Source organism: Caretta caretta, chromosome 19, assembly GCF_965140235.1.
Source record: "Caretta caretta isolate rCarCar2 chromosome 19, rCarCar1.hap1, whole genome shotgun sequence".
NCBI lineage: Eukaryota > Metazoa > Chordata > Testudines > Cheloniidae > Caretta > Caretta caretta.
The window spans coordinates 8,103,448-8,122,280 of NC_134224.1; the positions used below are offsets into that span (position 1 = coordinate 8,103,448).

The window sequence follows — 18,833 nt, forward strand, 5'->3', positions numbered from 1 at the left end:
TCTAGTGTAGACACAGCCCCCTGAGCCTACCTGCGTGACTGCAAATCAGGTGAAGAACTCCCATGCCTGGGATGGGAACAACCCAGTCAACAGCTAGACTCTAAGGGGAAATGACTGCAGGCTGACTGCCAGCTAGCAGGGAGTAGCTGGCATGCTCAATAGCGAAGCATTGGTCTTAAACCTCTCCCACCTGTGGGTTTCTGAGGGGTAGACCAAATTTCCCTGTGTGCATGGGATAGCTTCTGTAACTGGTAGGGAGAGCTGCACCTACCTCAAGGCAGAACTTGCCTTATGTCTTCTAATCTGAAAGCCCTTCTGCTCCTAACTCTCTAGGGATGCTAGGTGAAAATGAGGACGGCCTGTGTTATCTTGAGGGTTACTCCTCTCTGGCATGAGGACACTTGCATAGGACATGTAGGCTTGTTCTGGGAACCAAATGCATGGAAAGGCTCTGGCTTGTTCTGTCCGATTTTGACTGTCCCTCTAACGATGAAATGGCCCCCCTGGGTGCTTTTCTTTCTGAGGCAGGAAGAAAATCAGGGCAATAAACTAGCTGGCTGATTGACTGAGAATTTGTTAATGACTCCAGAGACAAAGGTGGTAGCTGAGAATTAAAAAAGAAGTAATGCTAGTTGCAGCTGGTCTCTGACAAGAGCAAAGCCCAAGCAGGGTGGCCAAACGCAGCCCTGCTGGAACTGCATCAGTGGAGTTCCACCAAGGCTGTGGCTGGGCCCTGTCTGGACAGATGAGACCCCATGGCATGTGAGGGCTGAGATGTGCCCTCTGGCCAGGAAAGGGGCTGAATGAGGTCTTTGTGGATCTCAGCTGGAGAAGGTAAAAAGATGGTATGGCTCCGCTACCCTGCCTAGGTGGTGTATGACATGGCAGCAAGGAGGAATGAACTAGTATTAAAGAATGGAAGAGCAGGCATTCTTCATGATTCCCACAGGCAAGCAGCTGTGGCCGAGCCGGGAAGAAGGGAGGATGCCAGTAGTCATCCAACAATTACAGCAGAGCTGTAGCTCACAAAGGCTTATGCTCAAATAAATTTGTTAGTCTCTAAGGTGCCACAGGTCCTCCTTTTCTTTTTGCAGATCCCCTTGTAAGCTAGGGGTCCTCTTATGGGTCAGCATCCAAGCCCCACACTGCTTGGAGTCAAACTATGCCATTCAGAAGGCTACCAGGAGACCACAGGGTGATGGTGATTTTCTGCAAGCCACAATGCTCTGTCTTTCCACTGGATGTGGGGGGCATTTATCTGCCCGACTTGCGCCTCTAAGGTCTTGTCCCCCTTCTGACCATCTGATGGTTTTGCTACGTGCACCTGCCCACCTGTACAGCTCACACTGAAATGTTTAACAATGATCCCAAAGCACCCCTGTATGGTGGACTTGGCCTGTCCCCTAGCCTGTTGTCTGGGCCAGGTCACGTGATCGTTTTCTGTAACGTTGCTATCAGGGGGCAGCATGTGAGAGCTGCCTGGGTTTGAAGGCTGCTTTGTATCTCTGCTCCCCCTAGCCAGGACAGAAAGCCATTTCCCCAACAGCATAGAGACTGAGGCCGCACATTTGGAACCCAGGAGCTCCTTGAGGTCTAGGTCCTGTTCTGCCACTGCCTTGCGGGGTGACCTTGAGCAAGTCTCTTCACCTCTCTAGCTGGCTGGGCCGCAGTCTCTAAAGTGGGGCTAATAATGTATCTCTGTCCCAGGCTGCTGGGAGGATTCCCCGGCTAATGTCTGTACAGCTCTTTAAAGATAAGTACGATGGAAATGCTAATCGCTGCCATGAGCGGGATGCAGTGAGGCGTTTCGCTTGCTGGCTGCTTTGGGTTCCCTCTGCCCATTTCCTAAGAGGAAAGTGAAATGAGCACATTGCTTCTTAGCCCTGCATTTTTTTTTATGACTAAGGGCAGCATCCCTCTCTCCTGCCATCAGAGGTGGCTGAGGGGGGGATCGGAACAGAAGCACCAGAGACTATATAGTATCGGGTGAGTTAGAACATCTGTGGTTTCTTTTCCCTCTAATTAGTCATTAGGGAAAAGAAACCTGGAATCACAATAAACACCTGGATTCTCTTTGAATCTCATAGGGTCCAAATGCAAGATGGCAGGCCCGACTCTAAGTGAAAGCTCTGCGCCCCTCAATGTTACGCCTGCCAAGAATAGTGGGGTTTGGAAGGGTCCTCAGAGGAAGGGCAGAGCCGGCAGAAGCAAAGAGCCGGGAGACACAGAGACGCCAGCCTGCGAGCCCTGTCCCCATTAGAAGCAGCAGAATCTTCAAACCTCAGGGCGAGGAAGCAGTGGACCCTAGACACTTTAGGCTCCCATGCTCTGGAGCCCTGGCACCCAGAGCAGATGGAAGGTGGAGTCGGACAAGCTCCACAGGGAAGTTGCAGGTCAGGGAATCTCCATTGGACCTGCACTGTTTGGAAAGGGCCGTTCAGAAACGCTCCAGGCTTCACCATTTTTCCGCTTGATGATCTCGCAGCATGTGGTGATGGAGCTAGATGACATGGGTTATTGTCCTCCCTCTCCCGACTCTTTGGGAGTTGGGTGAGTGAGTCGGCTGTGGGGCCCCAAATTAGGGGACCCGCACCTTTCCCATATTGGACTTTTAAAAGTGCACGCATTTGGCTGACTAAGAATAGCACCCGCACTTACACTAATTCAGCTAAAAGGTTTCCAGGCCAATGATCCTCAGGCTTCAGGGTATAAACTGCTCACCAGCTGAGGTCAGGAGGAAATTACCTTCAGTGGTAAAATACTGCACAATAGCTGAGTCCCATGGTAGGTGGGAATGGGGCAATGCTTTTCTGGAAGTATCTACTGTCAGAGACAGGGCTCTGGGTTAGATGTCCCCCACCCCCACAATATGGTAATCCCTACATTCCTGATGAATCCAACACTATGGGAGGAGAGTGTCCTATTACCTGAAAGCCATGGACCTTATCCTTGTCATTAGCAGTGTCCTGTAAGTGTGCGAGGCACTGCAGCTGCAATGAAGGTGGGTCTCAGCCATGCCAGCGTGGCTTCTCTTATGATTGGTCTGAATTAACAGAGGTGCAGCATCTCGCAGTACAAAACACACAAACCAGCCTTCTCTTACACTGAGATAAAGGCAGCTCTGACCCCCTTTACTCCAGCTGACCTCACAGATCTGATCTCGTTTTACTCCTCTTTCCGGCTCCCTCTGCTCAGCCAACTCCCGCTGTTCCTTTTTGCAATCTTCCCCCTGACAGCATGAGAGCCTTCTCCTCTGCATTACCCACTGTCTGGAACTGCTTCCCCACGTCTCCAACTCCTCCATCACATTTCAAGTCTCCTTTCGCTTGCACTCCTTCATTTCTCTTTCCGCCAGAATCTTTTAGGACAGTTTGTAAGGCTGATCCTGCACAAAAAGAGGCCCAGCTCCTCCCCGTATTGGAGTTTACCAATGGAAGAAAGATCGGGACCTAAACTTGCATTGTAGAAGTAGTAGCAGCATGGTTTGATATGGAGGAAGCTGGCTGAACTGCCAGGGATCTCTCATCTCTAATGTTTCCCTTTAGGAGACCTGGGGCAAGTCTGTTCCCAAGATGCCTCCGCCGATCTGAGTGAGAAACCAGGGTCCTCAGCTGCAATGCGAACCTTTCAAGACTGGAAGAAAGACAACCTCACCCGGATTAAAGCGAGGGCAAAGTCCCTCCGCCTGAAACAGCTGGATGTGGCCAACGCAGTTGATCTTCTCCATGCCTTCCTCCGCCAGTTCTTTAGCTACCTGAATGAATGTCCCGAGAGACCTTATTTCAGGGACGTGAGAGAACTGACGACGGGGAGCAGCTATGAGTTTGGGAAGGTAACAAGGAGAGGGAGGGTAGGCGGTGGGAGCAGTCAGAGCCTTCTAGGGCGACAGCAGCAGGGAAAAGGGGAGGTAGGGAATGAAAGCAGGAAGGAGGGATGAGAAGTGAGAAGGGATGGGATCAAGGGGATGGGTGGAGGAAAGGAGAAGGGGGGATTAGCCTGAAAAGAATTCAGCAGCATCTCCAGTAGGTGACTCTGTCTACAGCTCTTGCCCCCGAATGGGTTTGATGTGGTGCTGAGCCTGCCGATTCCAGATTATATTCAGTACGCTGAGGTGGAGGGGTACGATGGACTCTTCTACACCCTGACTCTGCTGAGAAAGTCCCGCAGCTTTCCAGCTGCCTTCCTGCTGGAGGACGGGCAGACTGTGTCCCCTGGGAGCATCATGACGGAGTTCCGGCAGCACTTGGATCAGTTCATCAAAGTGTTCTACTCAGGTGAGTGTCCCCATGCTGGGGCTACCTGGATCCCCCCTTCCACCCTGACCTGTGACATCTCCTGCTCTTCCAGGCCTGAGTCATTCTTAAAATAACAGTGGCTGCAGCATAGCTCAGATAGGGGCTAGGCTGCGACCCACAAGCTCATTTTCACAAGCTCAAGTAGGATTTGAACCCAGGCTTCCAGAGGTGAAAGGCCGAGGTATTAGGCCCTTGAGGATCCTTCATACTACACAGAGATGAGTGCATTGGACTCCATCTCCTGGGGAAAGCTGTGGGTTCCTCACTAGGAGTCCTTCCCTAAGGGATTTAGTTGAGTTTCTGGTGGGTTTGGTTTCTTTGGCTGACATTGATCTAAACACAAACAAGCCCCTTGATGAATTACTGCCTCTTTCTAAACTCTCCCATTTGTCTGTCCACTGTCTGTCTGGTGCCTCAGTGCCTTTTCCTGGATGGCAGATGAGGCTGGAGAGGAAAAAGCAGAACGGCCCAGCGGTGCCCCTGGTGATGGTGGACAACCGAGGTGACACGTTCATGTCTATTGACCTGGTCCTGGCTCTGGAGATCTCTGGCCAGTGGCCCAGTTCAGACGACGAAGGGATGGACATTAAGCAGTTGTTGGGGGAGAAGGAGCAATATCTGAGGAAGACCCTCTATTTCATTGCTAAACAGGCCCCTGGTCAAGATAACAAAGGTAACTCCTTCATCGGAGCCGCTGGCCACCACCGCATGTTCTCCTGGGAAACCGCTTAGGGATTGAATTGTCAGGCTGAGGCCTGGGGATGGGTGTAGTAGTGTGCAGAGCTGGGACAATGAACACCCCTTCAGGGGTCGGAACCCACACAGCCCGCGGGGCCAGCGCTCCCTCCTGTCTTTTCATAGCACTGCCAGAGCCGCCCGTATGTTCTCTGTAGCCCACTATGGTAAATGCACTGGTCTTAGCTAGTCTCCCAGAAGAAAAGCTGCAGAGAGTCAGCAGATAATATTTCTAGCCCCTGGTGGGGTATGCCATGCTGAGACAGGGCTTGTATGTTCTGGAGACCTCAGTGCAGCCCATACATAACATGTATTGAGGGAAATTATGTCTCCCCCTTTTCTGTTCAGTTCAAGTCCTCGACCTAGAGCGACCCCACAAGGGAGCAAGAGGCATTCCCAGGAGAGTGGCAGGCATGGGAGGAGAGGGGGAACCCTGAGCTGGGGAGGGGTAATGCTGGGAAGAGTGAGGAAGCCCTGGGAACCAGCGAGGGATGGGGGTGAGCCAGTGGCCTGGGGCTGTTTTATGAGCTTCACAGTTAGGGCTGACTTCTCAGGCAACACTGGAACCAAAAATACATTACAAATGATCCTATTTCCACATCACCTGCACAGTGTCCTCTGTTGCCCTGGCTTCTGTGCCCAGCTGCGGGGGGGCGTAGGCTGACACCAGAGTTGCTGTTATTTCAGAGACCTGGAAAATTTCTTTCTCTCATGTGGAAAAGGAGATTTTGAAGAGCCACACCAGCACCCGGAAGTGTCAGACGACCAAGTGCCGCAGGTACGTGCATGTGGCAAACCACTGCCACACCAAGTATGTCCGCAAGTCTGGAAAGCCAGGGCTGGGCCAGAGGTCTTTGTATCCCCCAGTTCTGGTCGAGACAGGCCAGACTAACATCAGGTTTTGTTGGAAATAGTTTACTTTCTTTGCCCTGGAAATCCTGACTTGAACCTGGACCCTCTTCTGTTAAGTACTTAGAGATCCTTGCATAGCAGGTGCTATGAAATGTAAAGCATTGCTATCAGCTGGGAGATTGAGTGTCTAGAGCACAGGGCTGGGAATCTGGACTCCTGGATTCTATTCCTCTCTCTGCCACTGGCTCACTGCGGGGCCTCGGGCAAGTCACAGCACCTGTCTGTGCCTCAGTTTCCCCCCCTATAAAATGGGGGTAATGATCTTGATTTGTGTAAAGTGTTTTGGGATCCTCAGCCGGAAGGTGCAAATGAAGTATAAAGTATTATTAATGAACATGATGATGCATTTGAAGTATATTCATTTCCCTTTACAGCTAGTTAGGCGTGATCTATGCTCAACTTCTATCGAAAGTGAAATAGCTGAGACTTCAGTAGTGATTTAAAAACAACAACCAACAACTACTGAGCTAATAAGGCCTATACTGAAATCAATACTCTGTCACTTGCTTCAGCTGCATTACCTCCCCTCTTCTCCATGCAGACCTCGTTAATTAGAGCCCAATCCTCCAAACACTATTACTGAGCATAATGCTTACTTTTCTGAGTAATCCCATCCGTCAATGAGACTGCTCATGGTATGCCTGGCAGTAAGCATTTGCAAGATTGGGCCCATTGACTGTCAGCTCTCTGGGGCAGGGACCTTGGGCTAGATTCTGCCCTCAGTTACACCTGCATAAATTTAGTGTTGCTATATTTACCTTCATTGACTTACTCTGTGGAAGCAGCATTTGTCCCCTTTTTTATGTTCTTGTAGGTCAAATGTCTATCACACTGTGGCCCCCAGGCCCTTACTTAGGCAAAATTCCCACTGAGGTCAAAGCCTGAATTAAAACAGAGTAAGGAGCTTGGGATTTGACCCAATAGTAACAGAAATTGCTAATGCCAAGAATGTGGCTTTCCCTTCTCTAGGCCAGAATGTCTGCAGATGCTGGAAAGTCTTTTGGGAGTCCTGAAGACAGAGCACCCCTTGGAACTGGCTCCTTTGAGTTCCTACCATGCTGAGACCTCTTTCTTTCACACGCTGCTGGAATGGAAGCAGGACCAGGATGGGAACCCATCCAGTGTTGCTCCCTGTTTTGAAAGGGTCCGGGCCAATTTCATTCAGCAGGTGGCAACCGCTCACCTGCCTCATTTTTTCATTCCCAAATGCAACCTGTTTGGCACCAAATTCTTTCCGCACCATGACCTGAAGTTTCTGCTGGCGCGCTTAAGAGAAAAGCAAAAAGAGAAGCAGTCAACCACTGTGTCCCGAAAGAAGAAGGTCGCAGCCCCGTCACTGCTGGATGCTGATATGAGCTGGCCTCTAATGATCACTGTGGGTCTGATGGTTCTGGTGTCGATTGGACTCTCCCACTTTGGGACATAAAGATTCTGAGCACCTACCTTTCTATTTGTAAGGACTGGAGGAGTCTGCTGAGAAGTGAATTGTTAGTAAGTGTGACAGGACGCACAAGAGCTACACCATCTACCACATTGCAGGATCCAGTTATAACTCCGCTGTTCCTCAGACATGATAAAAACACACCCCGTAACATGGCTAGGATCAAAGCGTGTTTAAACTGTGCGCCTGAACTTTGCAGGGATCTAGCCCGGTTCAGGAGTATGGTAATAACACGATTCCATCCTGTCTATGCTGCAAGACCAAACCATGTTTTAACTGTGCTATAACGCAGTCCTGCAACGTGGGAGCTTTGGGTAGCCTAGCTACACTCTAACTAAATCTGCTTGCAGATGAATCCAATACAGTATATTATTTTAAAACTACTTGGCAATAAGCAGATGTTGGTTTGTGTGTTCTGTCCTCCTGGAGTTAGGTCTTGTCTACACTTACAGTGCTGCAGCACCAGTGCAGCTGAACTGTTGCATGAAGACACTACCTACGCCGACAGGAAAGCTTCTCCCATCCGTGTAGGTACCCCCCAAGAGGTGGTAGCTATGTCCATGGGAGAAGCCCTCCCATAGCACTGTCTATACCTGGAATTCAGTTGGAATGACTGCATCACTCAGGGGTGGGGCTTTGTAGTGTAGACCAGGGCTAACTAGTCTAATGCAAAATTCACCAACAGCATTTCTCCAAGTCTCTTCCATTCCCTGTCCAGCTGCTGGAACTGTGGAATCACCAAATCTCATAACCCAACCTCAATAGGATTTGAAACACGAAGCTGGCATTTTATGCACTAGCCGACGCGCTCTTTAGTTACTAGTCACAAAAGCTGGAAAGTATTTTAGCCACCCTATTTTTTCCACTTCAGTAACAGAACTATTGAGAATGAATCCAGAACAGGTGTGTGATGTAATGTAAAGGCTCCTGTCATGCTCCCAGCCCAGCGCCTGTGTCACGTCTCTTGATCTGTCCTGAAGGTTTTTCTTGTAATTTCCTAAAAATGAAAAATAAAAATGGAAACAAAGGTTTGAAATGTTCCACCCTGGCTTGCCTGGATGATGTTAAGACCTAATAATGATTCTGTTCTCTCCAGTAATCTACTTGTGCTTGTAACACGCCCATCGCCACCGTTACCCACCCAGTACCTTTCAAGGATTTAAAAGTAACAACATTCTCTCTCTTCCTGCCCAGACTGGAGGGGGAATGGCCTATGAGTTTGGGGAGTGTGCTGTGTTTAGTGCCCATCACTGTGGTATCTGGGCTCCTTAGAAGGCAGAAGCAGAGTCACTGGAGAGCTGTGTGCGGCTCCCATCCCCAGCGGGACCCTGTTTTCTATACCTAAAAATGATCCATGATTTGTCTAAACTCAGGAGTCAGACATCACAAGCCCAGCAGCACAGGAGGGGGCGTCCCACTGCAGAGCCCCACGGTGGGTGGTGGCCACTGTTCTAGGACACTGGGCAACTCCAGCTTATGGCTCCCAGCTGTGCTGGGGGCAACTAAGGTGACCAGAGGTCCCAGTTTTATAGGGACAGTCCCGATATTCGGGGCTTTGTCTTATATAGGCGCCCATTACCCCCCTGTCCTGATTGTTCACACTCGCTAGCTGGTATCTGGTCACCCTAGGGGCAGAAGTGCCTGGGAGCACCCAGCCCTGGGCTGAGGTTCCTCCTAAGCTTAGGGACGGAGGGGGGAGCTGTTCAGAGCCAGGTGCAGGGCCGCCCTCCGGCCGCAGGGGACAGCAGCGGCCCCTCAGCCTGGGCGTCTCTCCCGCCTGCCGCCTCTATGGGGCAGCCGGTCTGGGCTGCCGATTAAGATCCCGTTCCGGAGCTCTCGCGATCTCTTCCACGCCTCCATCATGGCGGTGAGTAGCCGCGGCCTGCAGGAGCCGGCTGGGGGAGGCTTGTCAATCCGCCGCCATCCTCCCCCGGCCGGGGCTGGCCGGGCCGGGCGCCTGCTCAGGCGGGTGGGAGAAGGGCTGTGGGTTCCTGAGGGGCCAACGTGGGGAGGTTCCGGAGTCTCCCCCGCTTGGGAGGCCTCTTCCGTGGGGCCAGGTGCCCTGAAACCTGTCCCCCCTCCTGCGGAGCCCGGGACCCGCATTGCTATGGAGCCCGGGACTGACAGCCCCCCGCCATGCAGTGGGTACCCTCAGTGGTGGGGCGCCCTGCCTCAGAGCTTGGGCCTGAACCTCCCCCACCCAAATCTTGCCCCTTTGCTGGGATTGGTGCTCTTACCTGCCCTGGCCTAGGGTTAAACCCTCACGTTCCCCTTCCCGTGGGATGTGAACTGCCCCCCCCCCCCCATCCACAGAGCTATAGTCTGAATCCCTGGCCTCCCCTTCGCAGGCTTGCTGGGGGGCTCAAGGCTGCCCCAAACCCCCTTCTTGCCCTATAGCTCTCATGCCTGCTTTGAACACTGGCCCTGCAGTTAAGCTCTGTGGGGTGGTTGCAAACTGTACAAATTGAATGGGAAGTGCTGGGCACTGCCTAGTGCAGAATTCCCTTGCCCCCTGGATTGGAGTGTGGGAGGCGCACATATAGGGTGGAAGGGTGTCAGGAAAGCCAGGGCTAGTACTCCAGCTGGGTTAGAAGGAGGCTTGTCTCTATCAGCTGTACATATTTTCTCTCTGCAGCAAGATCAGGGTGAGAAGGAGAACCCCATGCGTGAGCTGCGCATCCGCAAACTCTGTCTCAACATTTGTGTTGGGGAAAGTGGTGACAGACTCACCCGGGCAGCCAAAGTGCTGGAGCAGCTCACAGGCCAGACTCCTGTCTTCTCAAAGGGTAAGTCATTGCTTCTGTGGGGGAAACCGAATCATTCGGTGCGAAGTGCAGCAAGCGAGATCCCATCTTGTAATCGTTAGTGACACTTTTTATTAGATGTTGGGGAAACCATTTTTGGTGGCACCAAATGGAAAAAAGCAGTTCTGGCTTCTGAAGGCAATGCCTTCAGACATAATTACTGCTTCTTAAAGCTTAAGTAGTACCACTGGCTGAAGTGTGCCATCTGTAGGGTTTATCCCTCCAGGTCAGGGGAGAGGTATGTGGGGAGGGTGGTATAGAGAAGCCTGCACTATCTGTGCCTGTTATGTGAATAAAGGCCTTAAATCGCCCCTTCTACCACTGCATAAAACTTTATTAGATTTTAACTTTTACTGTTGCCCTTTTCTCCCTCTAAATATGGTGTCAAAAACAGTGTTGGAGTTTTTTTGCTTCAGTCTTATTAAAGCAAGAAACATGTTCCAGTCTGACTGAAAGCCATTGGAATAGCCCCGTCAGAGCAACTGACTGTGTGGGTTTGTCTCCCGCAGCTCGATATACTGTCAGATCCTTTGGAATCAGGAGAAATGAAAAGATTGCCGTTCACTGCACAGTTCGTGGGGCCAAAGCAGAGGAGATTCTGGAGAAAGGGTTGAAGGTGAGAATCTTGACTGCTCTAGCTGTCCATGTGGCTTGTTAAAAGCTTGCATGAACTTGAAGTTAGTGTAAACAAAATAATCTGTGTATTTAACAGCACTTTAAAATTGATGATTTACACTGTTCCCTTGTGTGGTCATCAGTTTCTCCCTTGTCAAAAAAAAAAAAACCTGAAACACACATGGGAGCAGAAAGTCACTTATCAATTTCCAGAACAGTTTTTTTAAAACTTCCGGACATACTGTTAAGTGATGCTGTATGAAACTGGAATTTGAAAAAAATTAGTTTTAAAAGAATAATTCAGTTGTGTGTCCCCCTAAGGGTATGTCTACATTGCAGTCAAAAGTGTGACTGCAGTACCTGTAGACATACCGGAGTTAGCTTTGTTCTAGCTATCTCAAATAGCAGTGAAGCTGCAGTAGCATGGGCTATACAAAGGCACCTGCTAGAGTATTTTCAAATGCACCTGCTAGAGTACGTACTGGTACTCAGGTGGGTTTGTCACCTGGACTACTATTGTTGTTCAGGCTTGCTTGGGTGTGTCTACAATTGCTGCAGTCACAACTCTGCAGTGTAGACATACCCTGAATTTGTTAGGACAGAGTTGGTGCAGGTACCTCTTCATCTTTGGAGAGCTCAGACCCTGCTCAAGGTGCAAGGTCTCAGATGGGTTCATGAAGTCTCTGTAGACAATGTTGTATCTGTCAGTATCACCTGCAATATTAGATGTTTAAAGATCTAAACTATGCATATACAGAGTAACAATACAGACATAGACATTTAGTAATGTTTCTTATGATGTAGAGTTTCTGCCGTTTTCTGTAAATTTTTGTAATCTATCATTGCAGCTTGCATGAAGTGTCCTGTGCTAACAATCCTCCTGGCTTTAAAAGTGATCAGGGTGCTTACTAGGACTCTAGGCTTCGTTAGGCACTTGTTGGCAGTTAAGATTCTTAGCCCTGTGTGTGCAATCTGGGCAGCCCTCTGTGACGCCGCCTTTGTTGGTGTGACTGCCAAATGGGTGAAGAGGCCCGAATCTGCTGGATAAGAACCCTTTAGCTCTTGCCAGGAGCTGTTTGGTTCCCAAGTGGATCCTGTTGCAGCTCAGTGGAAAAAGCAGGACTCTGTTTGGAAAGACATAGAATGTAACTGGCTCTAAATGGATTTCAGGTGCGAGAGTATGAGTTGAGGAAAAACAACTTTTCAGACACTGGGAACTTTGGCTTTGGAATCCAGGAGCACATTGATCTGGGAATTAAATACGATCCCAGCATTGGCATCTATGGCCTGGACTTCTATGTGGTATGTATGCTTTACTTCCTTGTCTCTGCCAGCTTTGTCCCAGTGCTAGAGAGGTCACCTCTGGGTGCTCCAGAATAGCAGAAAGGTGTGGGCCACTGGGAAAGTGAGAACTGTCTTAAATGTCCGTATGCTGGGGAGGAAGGTGGAAAAGTGAGGTTTTTGTAGCTCTCTGCTTACAAAGAAGACACTAAACTCCTTGGGCTCAGCCAAATCAGCCAGGACATAACTTCGTAGCCAGCAGCAGAGAATGTTTTACTCTAGGTTTCATTGAGACTAGGTGCTCTGCTTAGGTGGGTATAGCGTAGGAAGACCCACTGGTATTTAACATGAAACATGTTTGCCTAATCCTGTCTGAAGATGAGTAAAACTAACAAAGTTACTGGTGCGCTAGAGATGGTGACCTTGGAGAGGAACAGCTGAGCTGAATTTTGCTTTATCTTCATGGCATCTTTGCTCTTCAGACAATGTAATAAAGAGTGTCTGGCACATCTGAAGGTGCAGCTCTCCAGGCCTCGGGATCTGTGAGAATTTAGGCAGGCAGGCTGGCTTCTAGTATCCACTAGGCTGTGTATTTTGTATTCTAAAACTTGAGTTCACCTCTTGGCTTCTTTGTTTTGCCCATGTGCTAATATATAAAGACCAGTCCTTCCCTGAGTAGGAAGTCGCTCTGGTCCCTCCATGGCTGATGCACAGTGCAGAGAACAAGGCCATCACAAACCTCACCACCTTCTTCTCCAAGTGCGAAGTGCATGTCTTTGACCTGGCCTTCTCTAACCTAAATACATACGGTTTAAATATCCATGTTGATATCAAAACAAGAAACTCCATTGCATGCTTTTCCTGTTGAGAGGATGGGGACCAGGCACATGATAGATGTTAGTCGCATGGCTGAGTGTGCTACTGGAAAGCAGTTAGCTACTATTGTGATGAGCACAGTATACATTTCTGTAGTATAGAATAGCTAACTCAGGATGTGCATACTTTCCTATTTCAAAAAGTGACATTCCCCTTTTCTACAGAACAGGCACCACAAGGTTGGCAGCAGTGCCAGCATGTTCCTTTTCCACTGCTCTCCAAATATGCTTCAGCAGTGACGTAGAGGGAGAACCACTTTAGCCATGTGTTTACTGCGGGAAAAACATGAACTAAAGCATATTGGCATATTTAAAAACACCATTTTTCCTAGTTAAGATGAGTCCTTAGAGTGAGAAGGTAACTAAGTCTCCAGGGCTCATTCTTTGGTTCCTCTGCTGAGACTGAGCCAGCATAATAACTTATGGGGCTTGCGGTCCACTAAGAACTGATTTTATCAAGTCACTTCACATAGGTTGCCGAATACCATCACAGTAGTAGCTTTTGATCTCCTTTGGGACCAGTGGCCTACAGGTACAGTTGCCATTAGAGGGTCTATTTCTTGCTTGGGTTTTAGTGCAGACAACAATACAAATGTCACTTTGATGGAGAATCTTTTCTCTCCATATGATGAGTCTTGAAAAAGAGTCTTGAACTGCCTCTTCAGATATTAAAAAGTGCTGTCTGTCTACTCCAGGTTCTGGGCAGGCCGGGCTTCAGCATTGCTGACAAGAAGCGCAAAACCGGCTCCATTGGAGCCAAGCACAGAATTGGGAAGGAGGAGGCCATGCGTTGGTTCCAGCAGAAGGTAAGCACCGACCTCATTTTCAAGTCAATCAAGCTATTCAGCGGCCTAGTGAGCTACCTCAAATACAGCCTGCTTGCTCTTGCTGACCCAATCTGTGATCTTCTAGTGAAAAGTGCTGACACTGCTGAGCTGTGATGTGAGCATCTCATTAGCATGGGATTTTGAAGAGAGCAGAAGCATCTCTGAAGTGAAGGGTTTTCACGCCTTAGCTTTCCTCCTTTTGTGTTGGAAACCTGAAGCATAAAGATCGGCACCTTGACTGCAAGAAAGCGCCTCCGAAGCAAATCTGCTTATAAAGCATTTAAACAGGTGATTGTTAAAGGATAGTCCTAGGTGCAGGTTTCGCTGCAGTCTGGTTAATTCCAGAAGTAGAATACTGTTCTACTGGTCTCCGTTCCCGAAGATGTTTTGCTGTATCCACAATCTGGGACCAAGATCCCCAGGTAGACAACTACAGATCTGACTATGGGGATTGAAAATCTGCAGGTGTAGACACACTCAAAGGAAACAGCAAATTAGATGGGCTACAGTTGCCTCAGTCCCAATACCCTGATTCCCATGGACTGCTGGTCCCACGTTCCAGGCTCTTACACGATCAGAGGGGCACCTTCTGTGACTGCTGCTATGAAAGAAATATGTAGACAATGCTGGTGAGGAGGTGCCTTGTGCAGTGAATAGCATCTGTCCTGCTAGCTAGTCTGTATATAGCAGAGGAATTACGTTCACTTTTTTTAATTGTTTAAAACAATTGTATGAAATGGGGGTTTACGTTCAATTTCTCGCTTGCATTTCTGTGGTTGGGATAGGCCCCATGGCATGTAGACTCTGTTCTACATATTGGGTGGCCGAAGCTGAAAGTTATTTAACCCTGATTTCTAGGCCCAAGGATTCATGTAATAGTTGTGACCTGCAAAGGGGAAAACTGCTTTGTTTTTTTCCACTTGAGAAATGTGCTGCCTTTTTACGTGAGCAGTGTTGGGTCTTCCCTGTCCTTGCTGAGGGCGTAGAACTGTTCTGCTTGATGTCTCCAATTGAGCAGGCAGGATTTCTAGTCACTGTCTAAATATTGTGGGGTCTTTCTTATTTAGCGAAACTCCTGGCAAACACTTGTGAGCAAAGCTTCATATGAGTTTCAACATTCCATTGAGGCGTGAACTCCCAGTGCTGTTCGAGCAAACCCAGGAAATCTTTACGTGATGATTGTAAAGCAGCCTAAAGGCCTCTCGAGAGACACCTGTTGTGCTGTCTTTATCCACCATAAAGAGGCAGAAAGGCTTCCAAATCCAATTTTGTCATTGTGCAGGTCACCTTTAACTTACTCTACAACAGGGATTCTCAAACGTCATTGCACTGCAACCCCATTCTGACAACAAAAATTATTACACGATCCCAGGAGGAGGGGACCGAAGTCTGAGCCCGCCCGGGGAGGCAAAGCCCAAACCCCAGCCCCACTGTCCTGAGCAAGGGGTCTAAAACTGAAGCCCAAGAGCTTCAGCCCCAGGCAGAGTACCTGTAACCTGAGCCCCGCCACCCAGGGCTGAAGCCCTCGGGTTTCGACCCCAGGAAGTCTAAGCCAGCTCTGGGGTCCCCATTAAAATGGGGTCATGACCCACAGTTTGAGATCTGCTGCCCTACAACATGCTGTCCTCTAACAGATTCATTCCACTGAGCTGTGGGCAAACAAGACCTGGTCTACAAACTATTGGGCAAGTTTTGGGTGTCTCTTTGGCCTGAAGCATCTAGACCATGGTAGAAGCAAGTTCAGCTATTCAGTAGGGTTGTACTTTAAAGACTGCCTGTAAGCCGTGGGCGGACTCACAGGCCAGGACTGTCTAAATGAAACCAACACTGGAATTCACTTCCATGTCCACTTTCTTACGACAGGTTTATTAATAAACATGATGAAAGGTTGATATATTTGGTAATGGAGACCTTTCCCACTTTCTGCAGCTGGAATGGGGAAGAACAAACCTCCTTTCACCATCATGTAGGTCCCATTAGCCCTTTTCTAGCTGCTCTGGAAAGACCCAGGCCTGAGCTTCCCTGACCTCTGGAATATGTCTGCTGCCCCTGTTAAGAGGCATGTGGCCTTCTCTGGTTACCTGTAAGGCCGTGTGCTTGCCCATTCCTGAGCATGTGTCCTGTGACTACAGCTTCCAGTTACAAGAGCTGTAACATGCACACTGGGATGCTCACATGTGCCCCAAGGCCCAGTGCCCTGTTACAAACCCAGTCAAATTAAATCTTTTTCTCAGTGGGGAGAGAGGACTTCCTCACCTAATTAACACTTCAAATAATTGAAATTGAATCCCCCTTATTACCAGATCCCAAGCTTTTCACTTGGACAAAACCTCCTTCCATTGATATGTATAGTAATTTTGTGGGAGTAAGCATTTGCAGGGTCAGCCTTCTGCAACGTTCCTGCCACTAAAGCTAAGATGCAAAGAGTAAGTCATTCAAAGAGACTAGTTTTCACTTGTTCAGAGGTTGTTTTACCTCCTGGTTTGTTCTGCTGTCATGTCTGGCTTGCAAACAGAATTCTAGGCAGCCTTTTTTTTTTTAAAGCCTTTCATTGGAAATGCATTCCTGGGAATGTCTTTTTCTGCACTTAGCTTTTGTAAAAAAACTTCATTTTCACAATCTACGTCTTTTGGGTCAAACTGATCTGATTGACAGATCACTATTAAAGGAACACTAAACAGAAAATAAGATGGAAAGTCAGGTTCCTTGTTCACTTTGCAGACTGTAAATTTGGATGATCGGAGTCTTACTGTAAGTCACATCAGTGACCTGATATAGGTGGTGACCCTAGTCTCCTCTTCGGCACAACCACAGCCCTGACTGGCCCTGATTTCTGACGCTCCCTTTTCTCTCTCTTGCAGTACGATGGCATCATCCTTCCAGGCAAATGAGCAGTTCCAGTTACCAAAAATGCTAATAAAAATTTCTAACATTTAACTTGCTGCTGTGCATTTTGTGACTGGCTCCTCACCCCTCCTCACCATAAGCTGCTGGAACTTGAAGCCGATCAAACTGGAGAGGAGAGCAGACCCCCACTGGTGCGATTGCAGTGTGCAGCAGAGATGGCCAGTCAGTGCTGTGCTCTTGGAATGGGAGTTGCTGTCCAGATGGTAGAACCACACGGTGTGACTGAAGAGAACTTCACTCCATTTCTGTGCTGACCAAGGGGGGAAGCTACGGATAACATTTAAAACCTAGTTCCATGGGCAGAGGATGGGCAACCAGACAGTGTGAAAGTAGAACTAGAGCAAGATTTGTGAAGCATTTAGGGACTGAGCTATAGCTCTAAGTAGGGAGAAAATAAAATCTAACCTCCATGATCTGATCCTAAAAGGCCTCCTAGCATGTGGTGTTGAGGTTAGTGCCGCTTGGGAACTTAAGAGGGACTCTCCACCACTGGCTGAAACCATGAATAGTTTCTCTGCTCTTGGACCAAAACATCCATTTCAGTCCAAAGGCAAGAGCACAAGTGGTGAGGACTAAAGGTGGCTGAGGCTTGATGACTAAACAACTATAATATATTTGTAACTGCGACTCTCATTAGAGGAGCTAGTACATCCCCTATCAAGTGCTTATAAGCCCTGCAAAAGTGGTGACTTAAGAGCTTGCTCTCTCTTGAGCCGCTGGCTCACCCAGTTGAGAACCAGCATCCAGTGCTGTTAGTTACCAGCAGAGGGTGCAGAAGATCCAGACAAAGAAACAGCTGGTGCTTATTTCAGCTCGTCTGAGAATCCAGCATCCCTCACCTTAGCTCACCTGGTGCACAGTTGCTGGAATAGAATCTGGGAGTTCTGCTTTGTACTCCTGCACCAGGTACCCTTTTTTTGGTATTCTGACTCAGTCCCCTGATACATTTTTCTATATGCCTGGCAATAGAGCGATTACTATTACATGGGCTTTAAAGGGGAGTACAGATATTTAGGAGGAAAGAATCCTGTGTCTCAAATAGGTGTTTTAGCCAGCTTTTTTCCTTCTCTCCAGCATACTGGGAATATAACAGCCTCACAGTACCCTAGTCCATGTAACAGACAAGTTATTCCTTGGGGTGTTCATCTTTTATTCTATTTCATAGATAGCAGCACTCCCTTAAAGGGCTAGCCAGGGTTTAGGAGTGTAACGTGGTTCATTAAACATGGTTTAAGCCTGGCTGAACAAACAAGACCAAACTTAGAATGGTTGGCGCAGAGACATGTTTGCTGGCCACCCCACAGGTAGTATGGTTGTATAGACTGGACCCAGGACTCGGCTAGTCTACACTGAAAATGTACATTGGAATATCTGTCTCAAGGGTGTGAAAAATCTACACCCCAAGAAAAGATTACCCTGACCTAACCCTCCATGTAGACCGTGCTAGGTTGATGCAAGAATTCTTCTGTCGACCTACCTACTGTCTCTCAGGAAGGTGGATTAACTACAGTGACGGGAGAAGCCCTTCTGTCACTGTAGCAAGTGTCTACACTGAAGCACTGCAGCTGTTCTGCTGTAGCATTTTAAGTACAGACACAGGGCTTGGCTACAGTGGCACAGCAGCGGCGCTTCAGTGTAGACACAACCTAGGCTGAGGGGACAGATTCGCTGTCGGCGGAAGTAATCCAATTCCCTGAGAGGCAGTAGCTAGGTCTACAGGATGATCCACGTCATAGACTGGCGCCAGGAAATAAGCATCAATCTCGTCTCAGTGCTTCTGCACGTCACACCTTAATGACTGTTCCAGTTCCCCACTTGCACCCCACTATGGGCAGGGGCTCTCTCTCCAGCTTACGGCTCTTCTAATTGTATTGCAACTCTCTGGTAGGCAGCATGGCTTAATGGACTATGGGGTTATTACAGTTCTAGTAGGGGGTGAATTCCATGCTTTTAACTGAAATGTGACAGCTCTACCAGGGAGTTAGCACAGTACAGCCCTTTAAACCACACCTTGCCCCGTCATTCCCAAACACCTTCACAATATGCAGACTCTTTCATCCAATAATGCAAACATCTAGTCCATTAAATTCTCCCCCTGTGCCATTGTCCTGCCCAACGGTTTCTTCCTTTAGATTTTTAAG

General features: G+C 48.7%; 1 protein-coding gene and 1 pseudogene across 2 annotated transcripts; both read left to right on the forward strand.

Moving 5' to 3' along the window:
• Positions 1-2,086: 2,086 nt before the first annotated feature.
• Positions 2,087-7,368, forward strand: LOC125624754 (cyclic GMP-AMP synthase-like; annotated as a pseudogene).
• Positions 7,369-9,139: 1,771 nt separating this feature from the next.
• RPL11 (ribosomal protein L11) lies at positions 9,140-16,722 on the forward strand. 2 transcript variants are annotated; one of them, XM_048825849.2, is made up of 6 exons: positions 9,140-9,250; positions 10,019-10,169; positions 10,697-10,803; positions 11,973-12,104; positions 13,654-13,764; positions 13,871-16,722. In XM_048825849.2, exons 1-6 carry the CDS (start codon positions 9,245-9,247, stop codon positions 13,871-13,873), a joined length of 510 nt encoding a protein of 169 aa, XP_048681806.1. In that variant the 5' UTR covers positions 9,140-9,244; the 3' UTR covers positions 13,874-16,722. The 2 variants fall into 2 exon arrangements, with proteins under 2 accessions (XP_048681806.1, XP_048681805.1); XM_048825848.2 differs by having other exon boundaries at positions 9,141-9,250; positions 16,647-16,722.
• Positions 16,723-18,833: the final 2,111 nt, after the last annotated feature.

Bases quoted from the DNA above. Each gene is read 5' to 3' on its own strand.
- RPL11 (XM_048825848.2), top strand. The intron at 10,804-11,972 runs GTGAGAATCTTG...AATGGATTTCAG, and splicing joins TTCTGGAGAAAGGGTTGAAG to GTGCGAGAGTATGAGTTGAG. The intron at 12,105-13,653 runs GTATGTATGCTT...TGTCTACTCCAG, and splicing joins ATGGCCTGGACTTCTATGTG to GTTCTGGGCAGGCCGGGCTT.